The sequence below is a fragment of the Anastrepha ludens genome, chromosome 4, assembly GCF_028408465.1.
Source record: "Anastrepha ludens isolate Willacy chromosome 4, idAnaLude1.1, whole genome shotgun sequence".
Taxonomy (NCBI): Eukaryota; Metazoa; Arthropoda; class Insecta; order Diptera; family Tephritidae; genus Anastrepha; species Anastrepha ludens.
Genome location: NC_071500.1, coordinates 40,311,571 through 40,330,738, shown reverse-complemented (window position 1 = coordinate 40,330,738; position 19,168 = coordinate 40,311,571). Strand labels below are relative to the sequence as shown.

Below are 19,168 nucleotides of genomic sequence, written 5' to 3'. Positions count from 1 at the left end.
CGCTTTGCCAAACAGCAAACAAATCGTTGTAAAATAAGGAAAATATAAACACGCTATGAACTTATTCCCCAACCCAATATATTGGCTATTGTAAGAGAATTCGAACAAGTCACTTCGTACATTTTTATAAGCATCCAAATAATCAGCGGGTTTCGCTAAAACTTGGCCAGCGTTCAAACCACCTGATTTTAAACACAATATCAAAAAAGGGAACAAGTAAAGAGGATAAATTCGGCTGTACCGAATCGACTCCTCTCATGATTCTGAGCGTTTGCATGCAACCAGTAATTGAACAAAATTTTAATACCCTTGTGCAAAAGTGCATACACATACTTATATATGATTGACAAAGTAAATGAATAAAAATGGTCCCCGCATTCCTTCGAAATAAATTGATATTATTTTCTTCTTCTCTTCTTCTATTATACGCATAACGATCGATTTAACTTGAAGGCCAAGCAACCATAATTTTACACTTCTGGGTATTATAATTAGCTTAAGCTGTGTAGAGGGTGTATCTTTTGTGTGTAGAGGGGGTATCCTTAATTCTTCTCATGCCACTTATCGTACTCAAGAGCCAACGAAATCGCTTCTTTAAATATATACCTATTTATGTACATTCTCATGGGTTTACGTACTTGTGTTTATAGATATTTATGTATTTACATTGTATTTTTACAGAGTTCTTCTCCGTTCACCCAAATCCACCCAGGCTACTGTGACTTTACTGGAAAATTTACATCTCATTATTGAGAAGACGGCACCTGGGGATGTTACCACCGACATTATTCCAATGCTGTTCTTTGCTTTCGAAAGCCCATCAATACAAGTGCAGGTGGGCGCCTAGATTATTAGCTATGTACCCAAGGTTGAACTGTATATATTATAATGTTTATGATTTGATTTATGTTTATATCTTCTAATGAGAATTTTTTCGCTGAACTCAATGCCATAATGTGTGAGCGAATCCTTGAATAATTCGCGTATGGCAGTCTGTAGGCGGTGGTTAAATGATGTAATTTTTCACATATAAATAATATAAAGGGTGATCAATTTAGAGATTTTGGATTTTAAATCGAAATAAAACAACGAAAATTCAAATTGATTGCTTAATCTTTATTATTGTTGGCACTTATTTTTTAAAGATAATTCATTTCAAATGTTGGTCGGAATTGCGACGTAATTCGGACATCCATAAACACCAATTTTGAATGACTTCCGACTCGCTGGAGGACTTCGGTCGATACCTCATGAATAACTTTAGTAATGTTGACTTCCTACATAACTCTAAATAAAGAAGTCCAAAGTGTGATAACACACGATCTTGGTGACTAATCCACTGTTCCGCGACGAGAGATGAATTGCTCATCGAAAGGACGACGCAGTAAATCCATTGTTTTACGGGCTGTATGGCAAGTTGCGCTATTTTGTTGGATCCCAATGTTGTGATAATCACGGGCTTCAATATCCGGCATCAAAAAGTAATTTATAATTAGTGCGATAGCGTTTGCCATTCACTGACTCGACTTTGAAGAAATATACTCCGATGGTTCCTCCTCTAGCCCATAGGACGTGTTTCCTATTGAAAAAAGTACCTTGAATCTGATCACCCTTTACATGATTGTTAAGAGCCGTATTTTGAATAAAAAATAGTAAAACTTGAAAGAATCTAAATTTGCATATGCTTAATTTTACAATAAAACAACATCTAGGTGCGCCTTTTCTTTACAAATATGAAATCAGTTCTTTGTATTCAATTCAATTCTATGATTATTTGGCATTTTCGGGCAGCCTTATGATTCTAAGCTAGTAGAACTTCTATGACATTGCGATTTACATATCATCATTAAAAAAATTATTAATTATATAAGCTCAGACTGCTTCAGGTTCTAAAAGAACATTTCAACAGCCGACCTCTTAACCTCTGAATACCAATTCAGTAAGCAAACTTTAAATTTATCTAGCGTCACTAGAAATTCAAAGCAGGTGAAGCCAAACTGCCATTGTCAACTTCTCATTTGAAAGAATGGGTATTTTATTGTGTCGCATCCTTCGAGTTTAAATAAAAGTAGAGAGGAATTATATTTGCTTGAAATTTCAAATTGTCACATTTCACTTAAGAGAGAAAAAGCCCGTTCAACTTAATACGAAAATTAGGAAATTGAGAAAACAACGCTTATTGTTAGGAATAAATTTAGGCATACGATTGCCTTGATTTCGCCGTATACAGATCATTCCGCTATTCCAATTTTATACCACTTTTCTCAGCACGAATCCCACATAGAATAATATTTTTAAAATGTGTGAAATCTCCTTTTACTTTTGTATACAAAAAAACCTTTACTTTAATTCTTGAACCACCTCCACACGCAGAGCGCTGCCGTTGTTGCAGTTACAAACGTATTCGACAACATTGAAGATGTCTCTATAAGACGTATGGTTGTGCCAAAGGTAAAATCGGTGTTTGAAAAAAATCTTGCCGATCGAAAAATTGTGCAAAATGTTCTCATCTGCATTGAAGGGCTGATGGATAAACTGGAGCGAGCTCAGGTGAATAATACTTGCATATAAATATGTAAATTTACATTTATACTTATGCTAAGCAGCCTGTCTGGTAAGTTCTAAATATGTATGCAAATGTGTATATGCAAATGATTCTAAGTCGTAGATAGAGCAGAAAATGCACACTCGCGGTACTCTCGCATAAATACCCGCATATGTAAATGTAAATGTATAGGAGTTAAATTTATTTTTGAAAATAAAATAAATTTGTTGAAGTTTTATTTTTATTAGTTTTATTTTTATTAAAATTGAACAAGTTTGATTACACTTCAAAATAAATTTGTTCTTTACTCTTCAAGGTGACTTTGAAGACTACTTTTAACATTAAAAACTATACTTATTCAATTTATTTTAACAGTTAGATTTTTACTTAAAATGAAGAGAGAAAGATTTCCCCATTTACTCTTACAACAATTACAACAATTAAATATATATTGTAACTTACATAGCTAATTATTACAGTTAGATAATGAAGAGAGCGAGAGCGAAAGGGGAAAGTTACTTATAATATATAACTTAGGTGCTTGTATGTATTTGTAGTCTGCAGCATTCATACCTACGAAAAATGTTATCCACATACCTTACAATCAGTTTTCTGTTATTTATATGTCAAATCATTTTCTTCAATATCAATATTGCTGCAAAAGGTTATGAAAGAAGTCCTGCAGCTGCTTGGTGATGTTCGCATACCGGATCCGGATATTGTGATGCATACAGTTCGTAAGTATTTAACAAAATAACAGTATAAGCAATACATAAACATATGTATATTAGATATGTATATGTTGGATCATCATGGTTCCTTTAAAGATTTTACGGGATATATTGTAGTATTTACATGTATATTATTATAGGACGTTCTATACTTTGTGTTCACAGAAGACAATGCTCCAGACACTTGAAAATAGGTATTGGCTGTCAAAAAAGAGAAAAAATGTTTGTGTAAAAACGTGATAATGTGTTGTTACTGTGTTTGCAAAACTGTCTCATGTAAAAGTCAAGAAACTTAAACACATTAATTCTCTATGAAGAGTTACAGTATTTAGCTAGAATTAAACAAGATCCAGTGGAAGCTGGCCTATAGTTACTGCGGCCAAAGCTATTATTGGTTAGTTGTCTCCAAATAATTGCAAAGGGTTTTCCAATAACAGGTGTTATTGGTGAATGGATTGCGTTATCGAGAGATTATTAACGATTTTTTATGGCCGGAATTGGATGGTATTGATCTGGACAACGTTTATTTTCAACAATAAGGCGCTACGTGCCACACAAGAACGAAACCATTGATCTTTTACGAGAAAAGTTTCCGGAACGTGTTATCTCTCGAAGAGGCGATCACAATCTCAAAGATGGAATTCGTGAGGCTATCAAGGACATAGGGCAGCCACTTTGCAATTCGGTTATGGAAAATTTCATGAAAAGGATATTGTTCTGTAAGCGTGGTCGTGGTGGTCATTTGCCTGATGTTATTTTCCACTATTAACGGCATACCTTTCTCTTTATAATGAAATAAACATCCGATCAGTTATATTAAAAAATAGCATTTTTCTTTGAATATCAAAATAACACCTCTGTTGGGCCACCAAGCTTTTTTGGCAGCTACTAATTTTAAAATAAATTAAACACTTTAATTTTCAAACCACTTTATAATTTTATTTTTCACACTTAGAGTTTACGCGTTCGTGTGTTTGTTATTCCCTGTACAAATGTTTAAGTTCACCGGCCACAGCTGATGTCCAGATTCAAGTCTCGAAATATTTGCTTAGTACAGCTTATATATAATGTATGTACATAAGAATGCGTTGATACGAACGTTAGGAAAATGACAAATATAGGATAATGTGTATTAATATAATTCAAGGACAAGTACAAGGATTAGGATGACCAGGTGTTACGAGTTAAAAATATTACAATCTTATAAGTTAGACTACAATACTAAATTATTAAATAAAAACTATACAATTAACCCTATACTTAAATTATGTCATGTAAATTAGGTGCTGCTCCCAACATCCTCCCCTCCGTTGAAAGTTCAGGGCTTTCAACTGATTCCTTAGTCGGAAGGAGGCACAATTTAGTAACAGCTCGACGTGTAAGGCCAGTGGATGTACGTAGAACAGCTACTCGTGCAACACCGTCCTCACCAGTAATGACTTCGATGAAGCGCGGAAGAGGCCACTTAAGAGGCGCTGAATTTTCATCTTTAATGCATACAATATCGTTGATTTGCACATTGGGGTGAGGGGTGCGCAATTTTGCTCTTTGTTGAAGAAGAGTGAGGTATTCTTCGCTCCACCGTTTCCAAAATAGTTGTTGGAAGTATGTGACACGCTGCCAGTGACCGAGTCGATTGTATTTCAAATGCGTGATGCTAGGCTCAGGAGCAGCTGTAAGCGGGCCGCCAATAAGAAAATGACCGGGAGTTAAAACATCAAGGTCTTCTGGATTTTCTGAAAGAGGTACGAGAGGTCGAAAGTTAATTATAGCAGAGATTTGACATACCAATGTACGCAGTTCATCGAAACCAATAATTGCAGAGCCAAGAGTGCGGTACAGGTGCTGTTTAGCCATTTTTACTGCGGCTTCCCACAAGCCGCCGAAATGTGGTGAACGAGTCGCCAGTCGAAACCATTGTTGAGGTAGTGAACGTGAACCTTGCTGCGATGCTCTTGGCTTAGGAGTAGGCGTTTTAGGTCCCTCAACTCGTTCTTAGCGCCTACGAAATTGGTTGCGTTGTCTGACCAAATACAGCTTGGCATGGCGCGTGTTGCCGTAAATAGCTTGAGAGCTTCCAAGAAAGCACCTGTTGAAAGGCCCCTCACTAGCTCCATCCACACGGCCTTGGTTGCGAAACAGATGAAAACGCTGATATAACATTTCTGGGGTGACTTATTGCGGGTTTCGGGCTTGAAGTAAAATGGACCGCAGTAGTCCACTCCTGTGACGATGAAGGCTCGTGAGGCCTGAATGCGCTCCTTAGGCAAATCAGCCATGATGTGCTCAAAAGGTTTTCGAGCTATTGTTGATAGTGCAGACCGTATAGAATTTCTGGTGCCTCCAAGGTGTCGCGCGTCATCGAATTTAAGGAAGGTTTCCCTTTCTGCATCAGAAATGTGATGAAGGTCCCGCCACAAAATGCACTGCAACATGTTGTCGCAACGATACATCTTGCAAATGTCTCCAATAAGTGCAACGGGAAACGTACGAAAGCGAATAAGAATATCAAAAAGTTTGGGTTGTATGGTTGGCCCCGCCATTAGAATCTCGTTTAATGAAAGGCCCGAAGTTGTGACAGCAGAACCATCAAAAACGCCCCTGAGCTTTGTTGTGGAGCTATCTTCCTTGCGCTCAGGGCTCTCAAATCGTCTCTTTGCTTGTGTGTATGATTCGCCGAATGATTCTGTGCCAAGTTTCAAAGGTAAGCGAACCGAGTACTCGCCTGAAGGTAAACGCGAAACATTTTGCTGGAAACGCGCCTCGCATTCGAGCTCCTCCCTTGTTGTTTTAGTGATTGGCTCAAAAACGTGATCTACTTCCCAGAAACGACGTACCAAATCGTTTAGTCGGGTATCAGAGTCGATGTCTCTCGAAGACCTTTGATTGGCCACAAATGACGAAAGCTTAGAAGTCTGTTGACCACCACCTGATATCACCCAACCGAGAAGAGTTTTTTGAAGAACCGGAAACCCAGCGCCAACTGTATCTGCCCAACGCAGAGAAGTTCGAAAAATAGTCCTGCTCCGATAAGCACGTCAATATGCTGAGGTATGTTGAAATTGGGATCAGCTAGTTGGATGTTCGAAGAGACGTTCCAGTCCGCGATGCTCACTGAAAAACCAGGCTGATTGTCAGTGATTGTTTGAACAACGACGGAAGTGATGTGCGTTGAGAAATCTGAAGTCCGCGACTTCAGTACGACATTGACCGAATAGCCTTCAGTTGACAGGTTGGCATCCCCGATGCCCGAAACTGCCGCCGAATATTTGGTCCTACGAAGTTGTAAGTTGCCCGACATGGCACGAAGGTACCAGCACGATTTTTGACAAAAATTACTGCAGTGGCTAGAAGCACAGCATCAGATGGAGATCTCGAAGTGAGGGCATGGCCAGGGACAGATGATGTTGCAGCTATGGTGTTTGATTTCAATGTGGGTGGTTGCGTGACTGGGCCTGATATAGAAGTTGAAGCAGAAGATGTGCGGTCAAAATGCAAAAGCGTATGGTGTTTCAGTTGACAAACTCTACAGGATCCAGATTTGCAATCCCTCATCTGATGGCCACCCTTTAGACAGTTAAGGCAAAGCGAGAGCTTCTTGGCTTCTTTTTGGCGAAGGTTTGGAGAAAGAGTGGAGAATTGCTGACAGTGGTAAATTCTATGATCAGAGCACCGACAAAACGCGCAACCACCTACTGAGGCATTCGAAACGACAAATGATTTTCTCTTATTTGTACTTACAGTTTTACCGTTTCTGTCAACTTGATCCGTTTGGGTTTGTATGGCATGCTCCACATTTTCGAGGGTACGACACCGCTTTTCCAAAAATGCAGCTAACTGATCCCACGACGGCAGTTCGTTGCTAGATGAATTTTCTTCCCACTTGGATTGAGTAGCCTTGTCCAACTTCTGGAGTAGTAGTTCAACTATGATGCAGTCAGCGATTTGTTCTTGTGACCCAAGCGACAGCAACGCGCCTATGTGTGATGTAACCTTGTCCGTTAACTCCCGCAACTTGCTTGCGGATGCATCTGCCCTGTCCAGCCCAAAGATCTGTCTGATGTGTGCCTGAAATATAATTCGCTTGTTATCAAAACGTTTTTTGAGTAAATCTAATGTATTTTTATAATTATTTTCGTTTATCTCCAGAGATTGGATAGTATCCAAAGCAGCACCACTCAAGCAGGAACGCAGGTATTGCAGCTTATCACTTTGCGTTAGGTCGCCATCGTTGTCAATGACGGAGGTGAACATCGAGAAAAAGTTGCTCCACTCGGTGTACGCGCCACTAAATTTAGGTAGCATTAGCAAAGGCAAGCGAGAACGATTGGTATTCACGATGATCGACTGCGAGTCACCAGTGTTCGCTCTAAATGTCGAGCAGTGCTGACCTGTGCTACGTTTGCCAATCTCTCGTTGCAGGTTCGCCTTAATTTTCACTAATGTAGCATCGAATTTGCAGGGCAGGTCACTGGCAATAGACTCAAAGTCCATTTCCTCCAAACTGGTGTGAGCGGCGGTGAATGTTGCTTTCAAATCTCACACTGATTCCATGATTGCTGCCAACCCGTACTCATCCATGCTTTGTAGCATTTCGGTGTTCATCTCTGCTGCTGTATGCTCAAGTCGATTAAAGACTGACATTGTTTTCAGCTTTAAATACGACACGCGATCTGAAGACGGTTGCCCACTCGATGGTACAGTATGTGGTGAATCGCTTCTAATGAAGGTACCATTACCTGGACTGAGCGACATGTTGAACGTTGGACTTTTAAAATTAACTGACCGGTTATATCGACAGCGCACGAATTTATAGCCACGGTTCTATGTACACGGAAACCGTTGAAAAAGTCAGTAAATAGAAAACGGTGCAAGTTAATTTTTAGCCGTAAATATAGGTTGCGGTTTTAATTGATTTGTTATACAAGTCCCGCACAAAGTTAACAAACGGTTTTATTTATTGGGTAGGTATTGGAAATGACTACGCGACAATAATTAACTACCGTAACAATATTTTCGAAGGGTTAACAAAAATTATTATATCGAATAATAATTTCTATTTTACACAAGTAGAACACACGAATATCGCGTCGGGGTCACCAAAAATGTTGGGCCACCAAGCTTTTTTGGCAGCTATTAATTTTGAAATAAATTAAACACTTTAATTTTCAAACCACTTTATAATTTTATTTTTCACACTTAGAGTTTACGCGTTCGTGTGTTTGTTATTCCCTGTACAAATGTTTAAGTTCACCGGCCACCGGCTGATGTCGAGATTCAAGTCTCGAAATTTTTGCTTAGTACAGCTTATATATAATGTAATAGGACTATCAATAAGTTCGTGCGGTTTTACAACAGATGGCGTAACTTGATTATTATTCCATCGATCCACATTTCCAAACATTCATTGGAGAGCTACTGTCGTAAGGCACAAACGTCAGTATAAGTTTTTTATTTGAAGCGTAAACAACAATATTTTTACCACACTTGAAAATGTCGAATTTCGTGCCAAATAATGTGTTTTTGCGGGGAATTCTTCTTCATTATTTTAATATGAAGAAAAAAGCAGCCGAAAGTCATCGTATCTTGGTGGAAGTTTATGGTGAGCATGCTCTATCTGAGCGAACGTGCCAGAAGTGGTTTGCACGCTTTAAAAGTGGTGATTTTGGCTTGGAAGACGAAGAACGCGAGGGTGCGCCGCCAAAGTTCATGGATACCGAATTGGAGGAATTGCTCGATCAAGATCCGGCTCAAACGCAAGAAGAGGTTGCAAAAACTTTGGGAGTTGATCAATCAACCATTTCCAAACGTTTAAAAGCCATGGGAATGATCCGAAAGGTAGGCCATTGGGTGCCGTATGAATTGAAGCCAAGAGACGTTGAACGCCGTTTTATGGCATGCGAACAACTGCTTCAACGGCACAAAAGAAAGGGTTTTTTGCATCGAATTGTGACTGGCGATGAAAAGTGGGTCCATTACGACAATCCAAAACGTCGGGCAACGTATGGATACCCTGGCCATGCTTCAACATCGACGTCGGCGCAGAATATTCATGGCCTGAAGGTTATGCTGTGTATCTGGTGGGACCAGCTGGGTGTTGTGTATTATGAGCTACTGAAACCGAATGAAACGATTACGGGGGATGTCTACCGACGACAATTGATGCGTTTGAGCCGAGCACTGCGAGAAAAACGGCCGCAATACGCCGATAGACACGACAAAGTTATTTTGCAACATGACAATGCTCGGCCACATGTTGCACAAGTGGTCAAAACATACTTAGAAACGCTCAAATGGGATGTCCTACCCCACCCGCCGTATAGTCCAGACCTTGCGCCATCCGATTACTATCTCTTCCGATCGATGCAACATGGCCTGGCTGACCAGCACTTCCGTAATTACGATGAAGTCAAAAAATGGATCGATTCGTGGATTGCGGCAAAACCGACCGAATTTTTCACAAAGGGAATCCGTGAATTGCCAGAAAGATGGGAAAAAGTAGTAGTAAGCGATGGACAATATTTTGAATATTAAATTTGTAACCATTTTACGTCAATAAAGTTTCAAATTTCGAAAAAAAACCGCACGAACTTATTGATAGTCCTATTATGTACATAAGAATGCGTTGATACGAACGTTAGGAAAATGACAAATATACACATTGTATTAATATAATTCAAGAACAAGTACAAGGATTAGGGTGACCAGGTGTTACGAGTTAAAAATATTACAATCTTATAAGTTAGACTACAATACTAAATTATTAAATAAAAACTATACAATTAACCCTATACTTAAATTATGCCATGTAAATTAGGTGCTGCTCCCAACAACCTCTTATTGGAAAACCCTATATTTATAGTTTCTTTTTTAGTTAGAAGTTGCTGGAACTATTGCAAAGTTTTTCTCCTAGCGAAATCATAAACAATTTCAAACTATCTAACCCGGCTTCTGACAATGCACGTATTTTTCTTCTTCTTATTGGTGCGATAACCGCTTACTATATTTTGGCCGAGTATAATAAAGCGCGTCAGTCATTCTTTCTCGTGCTAACCGGCGTCAGTTGGACGCACCAAGTGATGTCAAATCCTTCTCCACCTGATCTTTCCAACGTAGAAGGGGCCTTCGTCCTCCTCTGCTACCAGGAGGTATTGTATTGTTTTCATTACCTTTCTTTCTTAATGCAAAACATCCGGACAGTTTTGCTTTCCACTGTATATTTTCCCATTTTTTTACGCAAAGCATGACATTATTATTTTTTACTAAAAATCTAATTATTTCATAAATATTTATATTATCGCTCTGAGAGACATATAAGAGCAGGCTTTCCATTTTATGCCATCGCAAGAAATATAAAATTCGGAAACACACGTAATATCAGTTCCAACTGAATGATTCTGGGTTGACATTTCTCTTTTAATTTAGTATAGGTATTTAGTATCTATACAAATAAAAATTAAAATCAATTTCAGCAAATAAGATGAAACCAAATACTAACCATTTGAAATATCCTTGTTGTATAGGAGTTTTAAATCTGGAAGGGCGGTCCTTTATTTCTTTTTCAAAAATGTCCAATATGCCCTTATAAAAAGATTCCAATTTTAGAAACAATAAGTTTCCCTTGCTTGGGTAAAAGCTTTCGATTTAGTAAAGAAATGAATAAAATTTTATAAATATAAAAAAAAAAAAAATACTTAGTAGCAGATACTTACGAGATCATCACCATTGTAGTCACTATACCGTGTCCAAGCCTTAAAGATGACATCTAAGGAAACGCTTTTTCTAATTTCTGCAACTCTAGTCTTCCATGTGACTTTCCAGTACGTTATCACCTGTTCCCATGGACTGCAGTTGTGATGTAGCCAACACTTTCGTTCTATAGTTTCCGAATTACACTGAAAAATTAGCACTTTGGTCCACACTCTTTGCTTGCTAAACTGATACTGAAAATATAATAAGCATTTTCTACTTTCATAGAAAGAAAAAAGGAATGCAAGGAACCGTTATGTTGTGCTACATAACACTGCGTTACAAAAACGAACTTTTTTTCTGTCCTATGAACCAAATATACTTTTTCGGAAAGGGGAGAAAAAATAAAAATACTCGTGTATCGGCGATTTTCATGTACAATTCAGAATTCAGAACACCCAGTGAACTTGGGACTGCAGTGCCGCATTTAGTAATGCGAGAGAAGGAATTTTGTCAAAGAGAACAGCCGAACTCTTTGCATCACCCTTTAAGCAGTGGAATGTAGTGGCGGCTGATTTTAAAATAACAGCCGCTCGTGATCAACGTAGCAGTATTCCATATGACGAATTTTTTAAATTGCACGAAGATCGGGAAAAAAACTGGCTTATTGTTGTGATATTGATTCGATGTTTGAAAAAATTGGTTACCCTCATATTTCAGAGGAGTGGCGACTTTTCATCGATGCATCGGTCAACAGCCTTAAAGTAGTGCTGCTTCATATCGGTAACAAGCATCCAGCTGTCCCGATCGCATATGCCACCAACCTCAAAGAAACATACGAAGGCATGGAATTAATATTACAGCTGATAAACTACCAAGAGCATAATTGGAAAATATGCTGCGATCTAAAAGTGGTCGGATTACTCATGGGTGTTAAGCGTGGATTTCCAACCCACCAGTGCTTTTTGTGTACATGGGAAGGTCGCAAAGAGATCAGCATTATACTGAATTTAAGTGGAAGCCGCGAACATGCCACAAAGTAGGCGTAGAAAGTATAGAAAATCTACCATTAATGCAGCCACCTCAAATCATTTTGCCATCACTACACATTAAGCTCGGTGTCGTATCAAATTTTGTTAAAAAACTGGATCGTGAGGGCGAGGCGATTGCAAGTTTGCGCAATATTTTTCCGAAACTGAGCGGCGCAAAGATTCATGCAGGTATTTTTTTAGTAACTTTATTTTTTTAATGATGTGTATAATTTAAGGTGTTTTCAGTGGTTCGCAGATACAAAAAATAGTTGCAAGTTATGAATTTTCATCAAAATTGAATGCTATCGAACAACGTGCATGGAAATGCACAGTTGCCGTTATTGAGCAGATTCTTGGCAACAAACGAGCTGGCAATTATAAAAATATTGTTGCAGAAATGATTTCGGCATATGGCGAAATGGGCATATTAATGTCGCTAAAGATCCATTTCCTTCACAATCATTTAGATGGTTTCCCTGGTGATTTAGGAGTTTGTAGCGATGAACATGGCGAAAGGTTCCATCAGGACATAGCGGCTATTGAAAAGCGCTTTAAAGGACAAGACATTACGCATATGCTTGGCGAATACTGTTGGTCTATTTGTCGCGATACTGACACAAATGCTTACAAACGCAAAAATAAAAGGCCTAAGTTTCTTTAAAAGCATTAAAATTTTTAATGTAACAATTTGTAATTTTAATATAATAAATTTAATAAAAAAATTCGAGATTTTATATCTCTATTGTAATTCGGAGTGAAATGCCTTTCTTTTAATACCCTCATCGGCATATCTCATGCAATTTTTTTTTTAATTTCGAACAGGTGGCAACCCTGTGAAACATTGTCAGTGGCAACACCTAGGTGAAAAGTCTAGAAATGTGATACACTATCTGTGTGCCCAATTTCATTCAAATCCGTTAAGCTAATCCTGAGATCGGGTGGCTATACAGATATGCATACAAGAATTGCTCGTTTAAAGTTAATAAATACAAAAAAAAAACAATTGTGACGCGTACATGAAAATCGCCGATACACGTGTATTTTTATTTTTTATCCCCTTTCCGAAAAAGTATGTTTGGTTCATAGGACAGAATGTGTGTAACGCGGTGTAAGTAAGCATTTCACTGACATGAATATATTTACATACGCACATATGTACATTGATTCATGTATGCCAATTACTAGAAAATACGAAACAAAACATGTTGAGTTTTGCAAACCTACAGTTAAGTTTTAAAAATCTAATTAACAAGTTTTCTTTTTAAAAATATTCATAAAGATACCTTCAAAAAATAAGAAGTTTTCTCTCTTTTCATTTTTTCCCATTTTTTCTCAGAAATTTTGAAAGGAAATGAGAAAATTTTCGTATAAATAACACGTACAAAAAGAATTGCTACAAAATTAAGAAGAAATTGCAATTAATAATATCAATAAAAATTTCTTAATCAAACCAAAGAGAATTTTGCATGATATTTTTTTCGTTTCACACATTTTGACTACCCCTGAGTCCAAAAACTGCTCATGAAGACAATCTTATTAATTTTATTAGGTACTTTTTGCTCTGTGTACCAGCGTCCTCGCAGGTGTTATAACGTGTCACTGCGCTAATGAACGTACATCACAATGACTTCTGCAGGAGCTGTGGAGATGAAGAAGACATTGAGAGGGTACAACACTTCCTCTGTGATTTTTCTGCACTTCAAAATAGCCGTACTAAATATCTTGGTGATTATTTCTTTGAAGCCGTGGAAAATATCTGAGGAGGGACTAGTTACCTTCTTAAACAGATCCAAGTGGTATAAGCAATTTAGTTAGAGGATAGAAATCAGATGCGGGTATCATAATGGCCCTTAGGGCCACCAAGTGCTTTGTCTTTGATGGCTAACCCAACCCAACCTAAAGCACTGAAAGCACTGTAAAATCAAAGCGTGCATATGACTCCGCTAGACTTTTTCTTATTGGGTTTTGTGAAGTCGTAGGTTTATATCAATAAGATGTAATAGCCCAGTTCATTGCAGATTCAGATAGATTTGTGCAACAGAGTCATGGTAAATTGTGCCTTTTGGATACGCACTTTTAATACAATGGATTTTTAAAACAAGTAAAAGTCATAACTTTATCACCTGCTAGCAGTATGATTTCAAGTTATTCCGGGCTAATGGTCCTACAGTGCATATACGTAATCAATTGCTTATTGCAATACAATTAAAGCATGCGATGCAAAACATGGTAATTCGGTATAATGGTTCTGCAAGGCTAAGTGCATCCCACCACTGTATTCACTCTTGCAATGTCAATAAAAGTGGCATTGTAAAATTGCCTTGTAAGGTCAAGGGCAAAGCAAAGGCTTAAGCTGATCTCCCTTTAAGCTTCATCATAATTTTTATAGACACACTATGAGGATGCGATATAAAAGGATAAGAGGTATTTGAAAAAAAAGAAATATATATATATATATATATATATATAGATATATATATATATATATATGTCTATATGTGAGTTTTATGTCAATAATTTCTTAGAGGTTATTTATTTAGTAAATGATAAAATCTTTTATTAATTTTAAATAAACGATTTTACAATGCATTCCTTTTTGAGTTATTGTACCTTTTTCAATAAAACTCGCCCAAACTTCGTACACGTATTGCTCCCCACTTCAGTTAGACTCAATATCAGGTATTACCGTGCACCCGTATAAACTGCGGAACAATAAGCCCCAGAATGTGCTATAATTCTTAAAAAGCCTTAAAATATAGGGTACCTCAGCAGGCTTTGCACAATAGATCTCTTTTAAAGCGTTTTTCAATAAGGGTGGGTAGATGTTGAAATGGAATAAAATGGCGTTTGCTGTGTGGCACATAGCGCCGTCCTGCTGGAACCACATGTCGTCTAGGTCCATATGGTTCAATATGGGCCATAAGAAATTGGAAGGGCCACCACGTCTACCGAAAAATGGGCGCAATGCGCGCATCGTTTGCGTTAATGAACACTCATTTTGATAATAAAGTTTTATCATTTGAACGTGCTGTTCAATCGTGTAACTTGCCATGATGATTTGGCATAAACAACTGAATAATAATCAAAAGATTTGACAGATGTCACCAAAACAAAATGGCTGCCACAGAGCGCCAAAATCGACCCGCGCCAATTGAAAAACCCCTTAGTAGAAGTGCGCAGTAACCTACCTGTAATAATAATAATATCGGTTCAAGAAAGCCCTGACAATCAATCAGTCCAGAGACAAGGTCTAAAACAATAATAAGCAAATGGGCATATCTTTGAATCTCAAGAAATTGTGGGCTTATAAATTTAAAACAATTATAGTAGGTTGGCATCGAATAAACGAAATTGAGTGGCTTAAGAGCGAAAGGAAAAAATGCAATTCTGGTAGAGAGTGAAGAGTTTTTTTAATTGGTATTCATATAACAGATGTATATGAAAACTTAGCCAAGCGGTTGAGTTCTGTCTACTACAATGAGTTCTGTCTACTACATATGAGAATGACCGAAAATCTGGCATTTATAACAGATGATGAACTGTACAAGGACATGGTTTCGTAAAAGTACAACTCTATACATATAAAGGAATAGAAAATCTATTATTTTGTCGGTAGATGGCTGCAATGATCGATATCTCGTAAAATATCGTTCAAACAATCAAACGTTTATGCTCGTTGTCAAGGCGACATTTCACACTGAAAAACTTATTTTGCTGAATGGAACTCAAAAAAAAAAACAAAAATACCAGTCTAACGGTTAGACGCGATAGAAGTGAAACCTTCCGTAAAACAAACTGAGAGAGAATAAGACGAAAGCAGCATTAGGAGCGGGATAATTATAGGTTCATTATAATATTGCTATAAAGTTCATATTTTATTTTCTTCATTTTATTATTATTCATCCTCAATGTTTTCAATTTCAACAAATGATACGAGTGGCTTATGATAGATAAAATATGATACAAATGCTTTGGTTTCGATGTTGTCAAAAAAAATACCCAAACGGACCGAAGAAACAGACTTACAAATTTCTTCCATTTTCGTCTACTTGTATTCATATAAAAATTTATGTCTCTTCCCACCAAAGCTAAATGTATTAGTATATTTCTTCTTGTATTTATTCAATAATTCGGGCCGAAATCCCGCCCGTACTGCAATACCGGGCCAACCCGTGGCAGAGGTGGAGCAAGCCCCTAAAACACTCCGCCCATTTCCAAAAATCAGTTTAACATTTGTTGTCCTCCGATGGAGGATCTATCAGATGTTAAGCTGATAAGAACAGATAAAGTGGGCTTCAAGACCGTTTTCCCCGGGGGGACATTTCCCCCCCGGGGTGATACATAAAAAATTCCCGCACTCTTTTCGAGTGTGACGGTTCGCTAGATATAAATAAAAGATTATGCTGCTTCTTAGCTAAGGTTGACTTTTTTCTTTGCAGGTGTTTCATATGAAAGAATTAATCTCGTTATTGCCCCCGTTCACCCAGAAGGGGTACCGGAGGCCATAGCCCATCCTTACAATCGCATTCACGTAGGGTCAGGAGGGTTTGAAGTCCGTCCGCCAGGGGCACACCCTAGCCAGGGCGCTCCCCAGGAGGAGCAGAATATTGTCTCACCCCAGAGACGTGCTCCACGTATATGTCCCGTGACCAGTGGATGGTGTCAGATGCAACTAGACGGTGCATCATAGACGCGTAGCGTTGGTTAACACGCAAGCGTCTCAGCACCGGCTCGTTGCATGGGTCCCAGGTGCCCAGGGCACCAACGAGGATCGCCTCTACCTCCACATTGTAGCCGCGTGAATGCAGCGCAACAGCCAGCGGGGTATACTTCCTTATCTTCTCGTCCCGCGCCTCTGCGAAACTCTCCCGTCGGTTCTCGAATGGCACGGTTATGTCCACTATGGTGACGGACCTCGTGGTCTCGTTCCTGATGACAATGTCCGGCCTTAGTGCTGAGAGATTCCCGCCAGAGACTCCCGCAACTGTCTGGTTGATGGTCATTGTGCCAGGCAGTTTGACAGCTTTTGCCACTCTTGCTACAATAGCGTCATGGCGCAGTTGTCTCGCTGCCGAGTGAGGTGTGCAGTGTCACAGCACGTGCGGCAAGGATTCCAGGGCGTGATTACATCTACGGCAGCGCTTGTCCCCCTCACCCCATCTTCGTGCCCCGTTTAATGGGAGCACGTCGAGCCGGGCGCGGTGGACAAAACGCCACTCGGCAAACCTGGTGTAGCTGCCGCTTCTCATAAAATGATTAGCGACCCTTACACCAGATGAAACCTCGTAGACTTTTCCCTGGTCTGGCTTCGCGAGGAGCGTCGCGAGGTAATGCTCCTGTATGGCCGTTCTCAGCCGGTTGATCACCTGGGTCCTGGCCTCTGGGGGGGATGATGACTGTTCTGCCTCTAGAGCTCTTACACTCCAGCGATAGTTCGTCCCGGCCGCCATCGTGTCTCCATTTCGGCTCCAGCTTCGCAGCTTGGCGTCTCGTTGCCACTCTGACACGTGACCAAAATGAGGAATTGTCGGTGCTGGGCCCAAAGAACTCCCCCTCCAATGAGCCAGAGAGGTATTCAGCGATGTCCTGCTGCACTGGTGGTCTTTTCAGCTTCCGCTGAACCGTATCCGACAGCGTCTCCCTCGCCAACGCGCTCACGGACCCATCCGCACAGGTTAACATCCTGAACGCATGAGCTACCGTGAGTACGTCTGCCAGGCCCGCCAACGGAAGCAACCCTCCACCACCCCTATACGGGGGTATGAAGACCACCTCCGGACTGGCGCGCTGCGGAAGGTTCAGCCAGCGTTTACCTGCTCTCTTGATGGCTTTGTCCGCCGCTGTGAGGCCCGCCTTCCGGACCTGAGCTCCCCTCATCACGAAATCTAGCCTTGGTAAGATGAAAGTGGCTACGGCGTCAAACTTCTGCCATGGGGTTAGCAGAGAGTCATCCACCGTCCTAACATCAGTGATGAGCTGCTCAATGGTGGCAACGGGTGTTTGTCTCACTTGGTAGCCAGTTGGTATTCCTAGATGTTGGTAGGCTTGTCCCGCTTGGAGCGCCTTCACTGGCTCATCGTCCATGATGAACTCAGTGGGTACTGCGCGCTGCTTACCGCCCTTGCCCCTAAGATGGAGGGTGGCGCATTTTCCAGGATTAAACCTGAGCCCGATCTTCTTGGCTTCAGCCTCCGCGGTCGTCAGCAACAGTCTCATCTCCTCCGGGCTGCCAGCAATCAAAGCAAGGTCATCGGCGTACGCTAAGTTCTTCCATCGCGTGGTCCCCATCACGTAGCCCGTACCTTTGCTGGAAAGCTCTCTGATGAGCGACTCCAGGGTCAGGTTGAACGTGATGGGGCTAGCCGGGCAACCCTGCTTGAATCCCGCAGCAATTCTAATTGGGTCAGTGAATCCCTCCCGTGTCCTTACCTGTGTCGTGCAGTCGGTGTACATTGCTCTCACCATGTTCACCGATGACGACGGCAGGCCAGCTCCATCCAAGGCCCTATATATGGATTCATGAGGGATGGACCCAAAGGCGTTGGTCAGGTCCAGCCAGGCCACCAGAAGTTCCTTCCCCGTCCGTTTGGAGTCCTCAATGACCTCCTGCAGAACGTAGTTGTGCTCAGCACACCCCTCATACTGCAGGAAGCCCTTCTGCTCCTGTCCAAGGCACTTCCCCCGTACTGCGAACTCGGTGATCCTGTCCGCCAGTACAGCAGCAAACAGTTTTGCTGTCGTGTCGCCCATGGCTAGCGGACGCCAGTTGGAGAGGTCCGCCTGGTCTCCTTTTTTGTAGACCAGCACCGTGTTGGACATTTTCCACGATGTTGGAAATGCCGATAACCGGAGACAGGCGTTGAAGGCCGCGGTGATAACTACCGCACCAGGATCTGCCCTCCGAAGCTCTCGGTAGGTGAGTCCATCCGGTCCCGGTGCACTGTTATGTGCTTTACGGAGTCTCTTGTTCACCTCGAGGGCGTCAAAGGGCTTTGTCAGTGCCTCCACCAACCGCTCATTTCCACTCTCAGGCCATTCCGGCCATTGGATTTCCGGTTCGTTCCCCATAGAATTCCTCGCAAGAGAGTACATGGAGTGATAGTGCTGGTAGACCTCATCTCGCTGCACTTGGCAGTGTTCCGTGGATCCTACCAGTATTTTCTGCATCGCTC

At 40.5% G+C, this 19,168-nt stretch overlaps 2 protein-coding genes and 1 pseudogene across 2 annotated transcripts in view; 1 reads left to right on the top strand and 2 right to left on the bottom strand.

Moving 5' to 3' along the window:
- The window catches only part of LOC128861796 (SCY1-like protein 2), a 156,188-nt gene that overhangs the window by 114,548 nt on the left and 22,472 nt on the right, over nt 1–19,168 (top strand). The window contains exons 11-13 of the mRNA XM_054100173.1: nt 682–835; nt 2,374–2,550; nt 3,210–3,282. Coding sequence (XP_053956148.1) covers nt 682–835; nt 2,374–2,550; nt 3,210–3,282 — 404 coding nt within the window. The remainder of the gene's footprint in view (nt 1–681; nt 836–2,373; nt 2,551–3,209; nt 3,283–19,168) is intronic.
- On the bottom strand, nt 6,472–7,770 carry LOC128862029 (uncharacterized). Its single transcript, XM_054100432.1, has 2 exons — nt 7,026–7,770; nt 6,472–6,968 (listed from the first exon to the last, which is right to left on the bottom strand). The coding sequence occupies exons 1-2, from the start codon at nt 7,768–7,770 to the stop codon at nt 6,472–6,474; spliced, it is 1,242 nt and encodes a 413-aa protein (XP_053956407.1).
- LOC128862631 (U2 spliceosomal RNA) lies at nt 16,122–16,302 on the bottom strand (annotated as a pseudogene).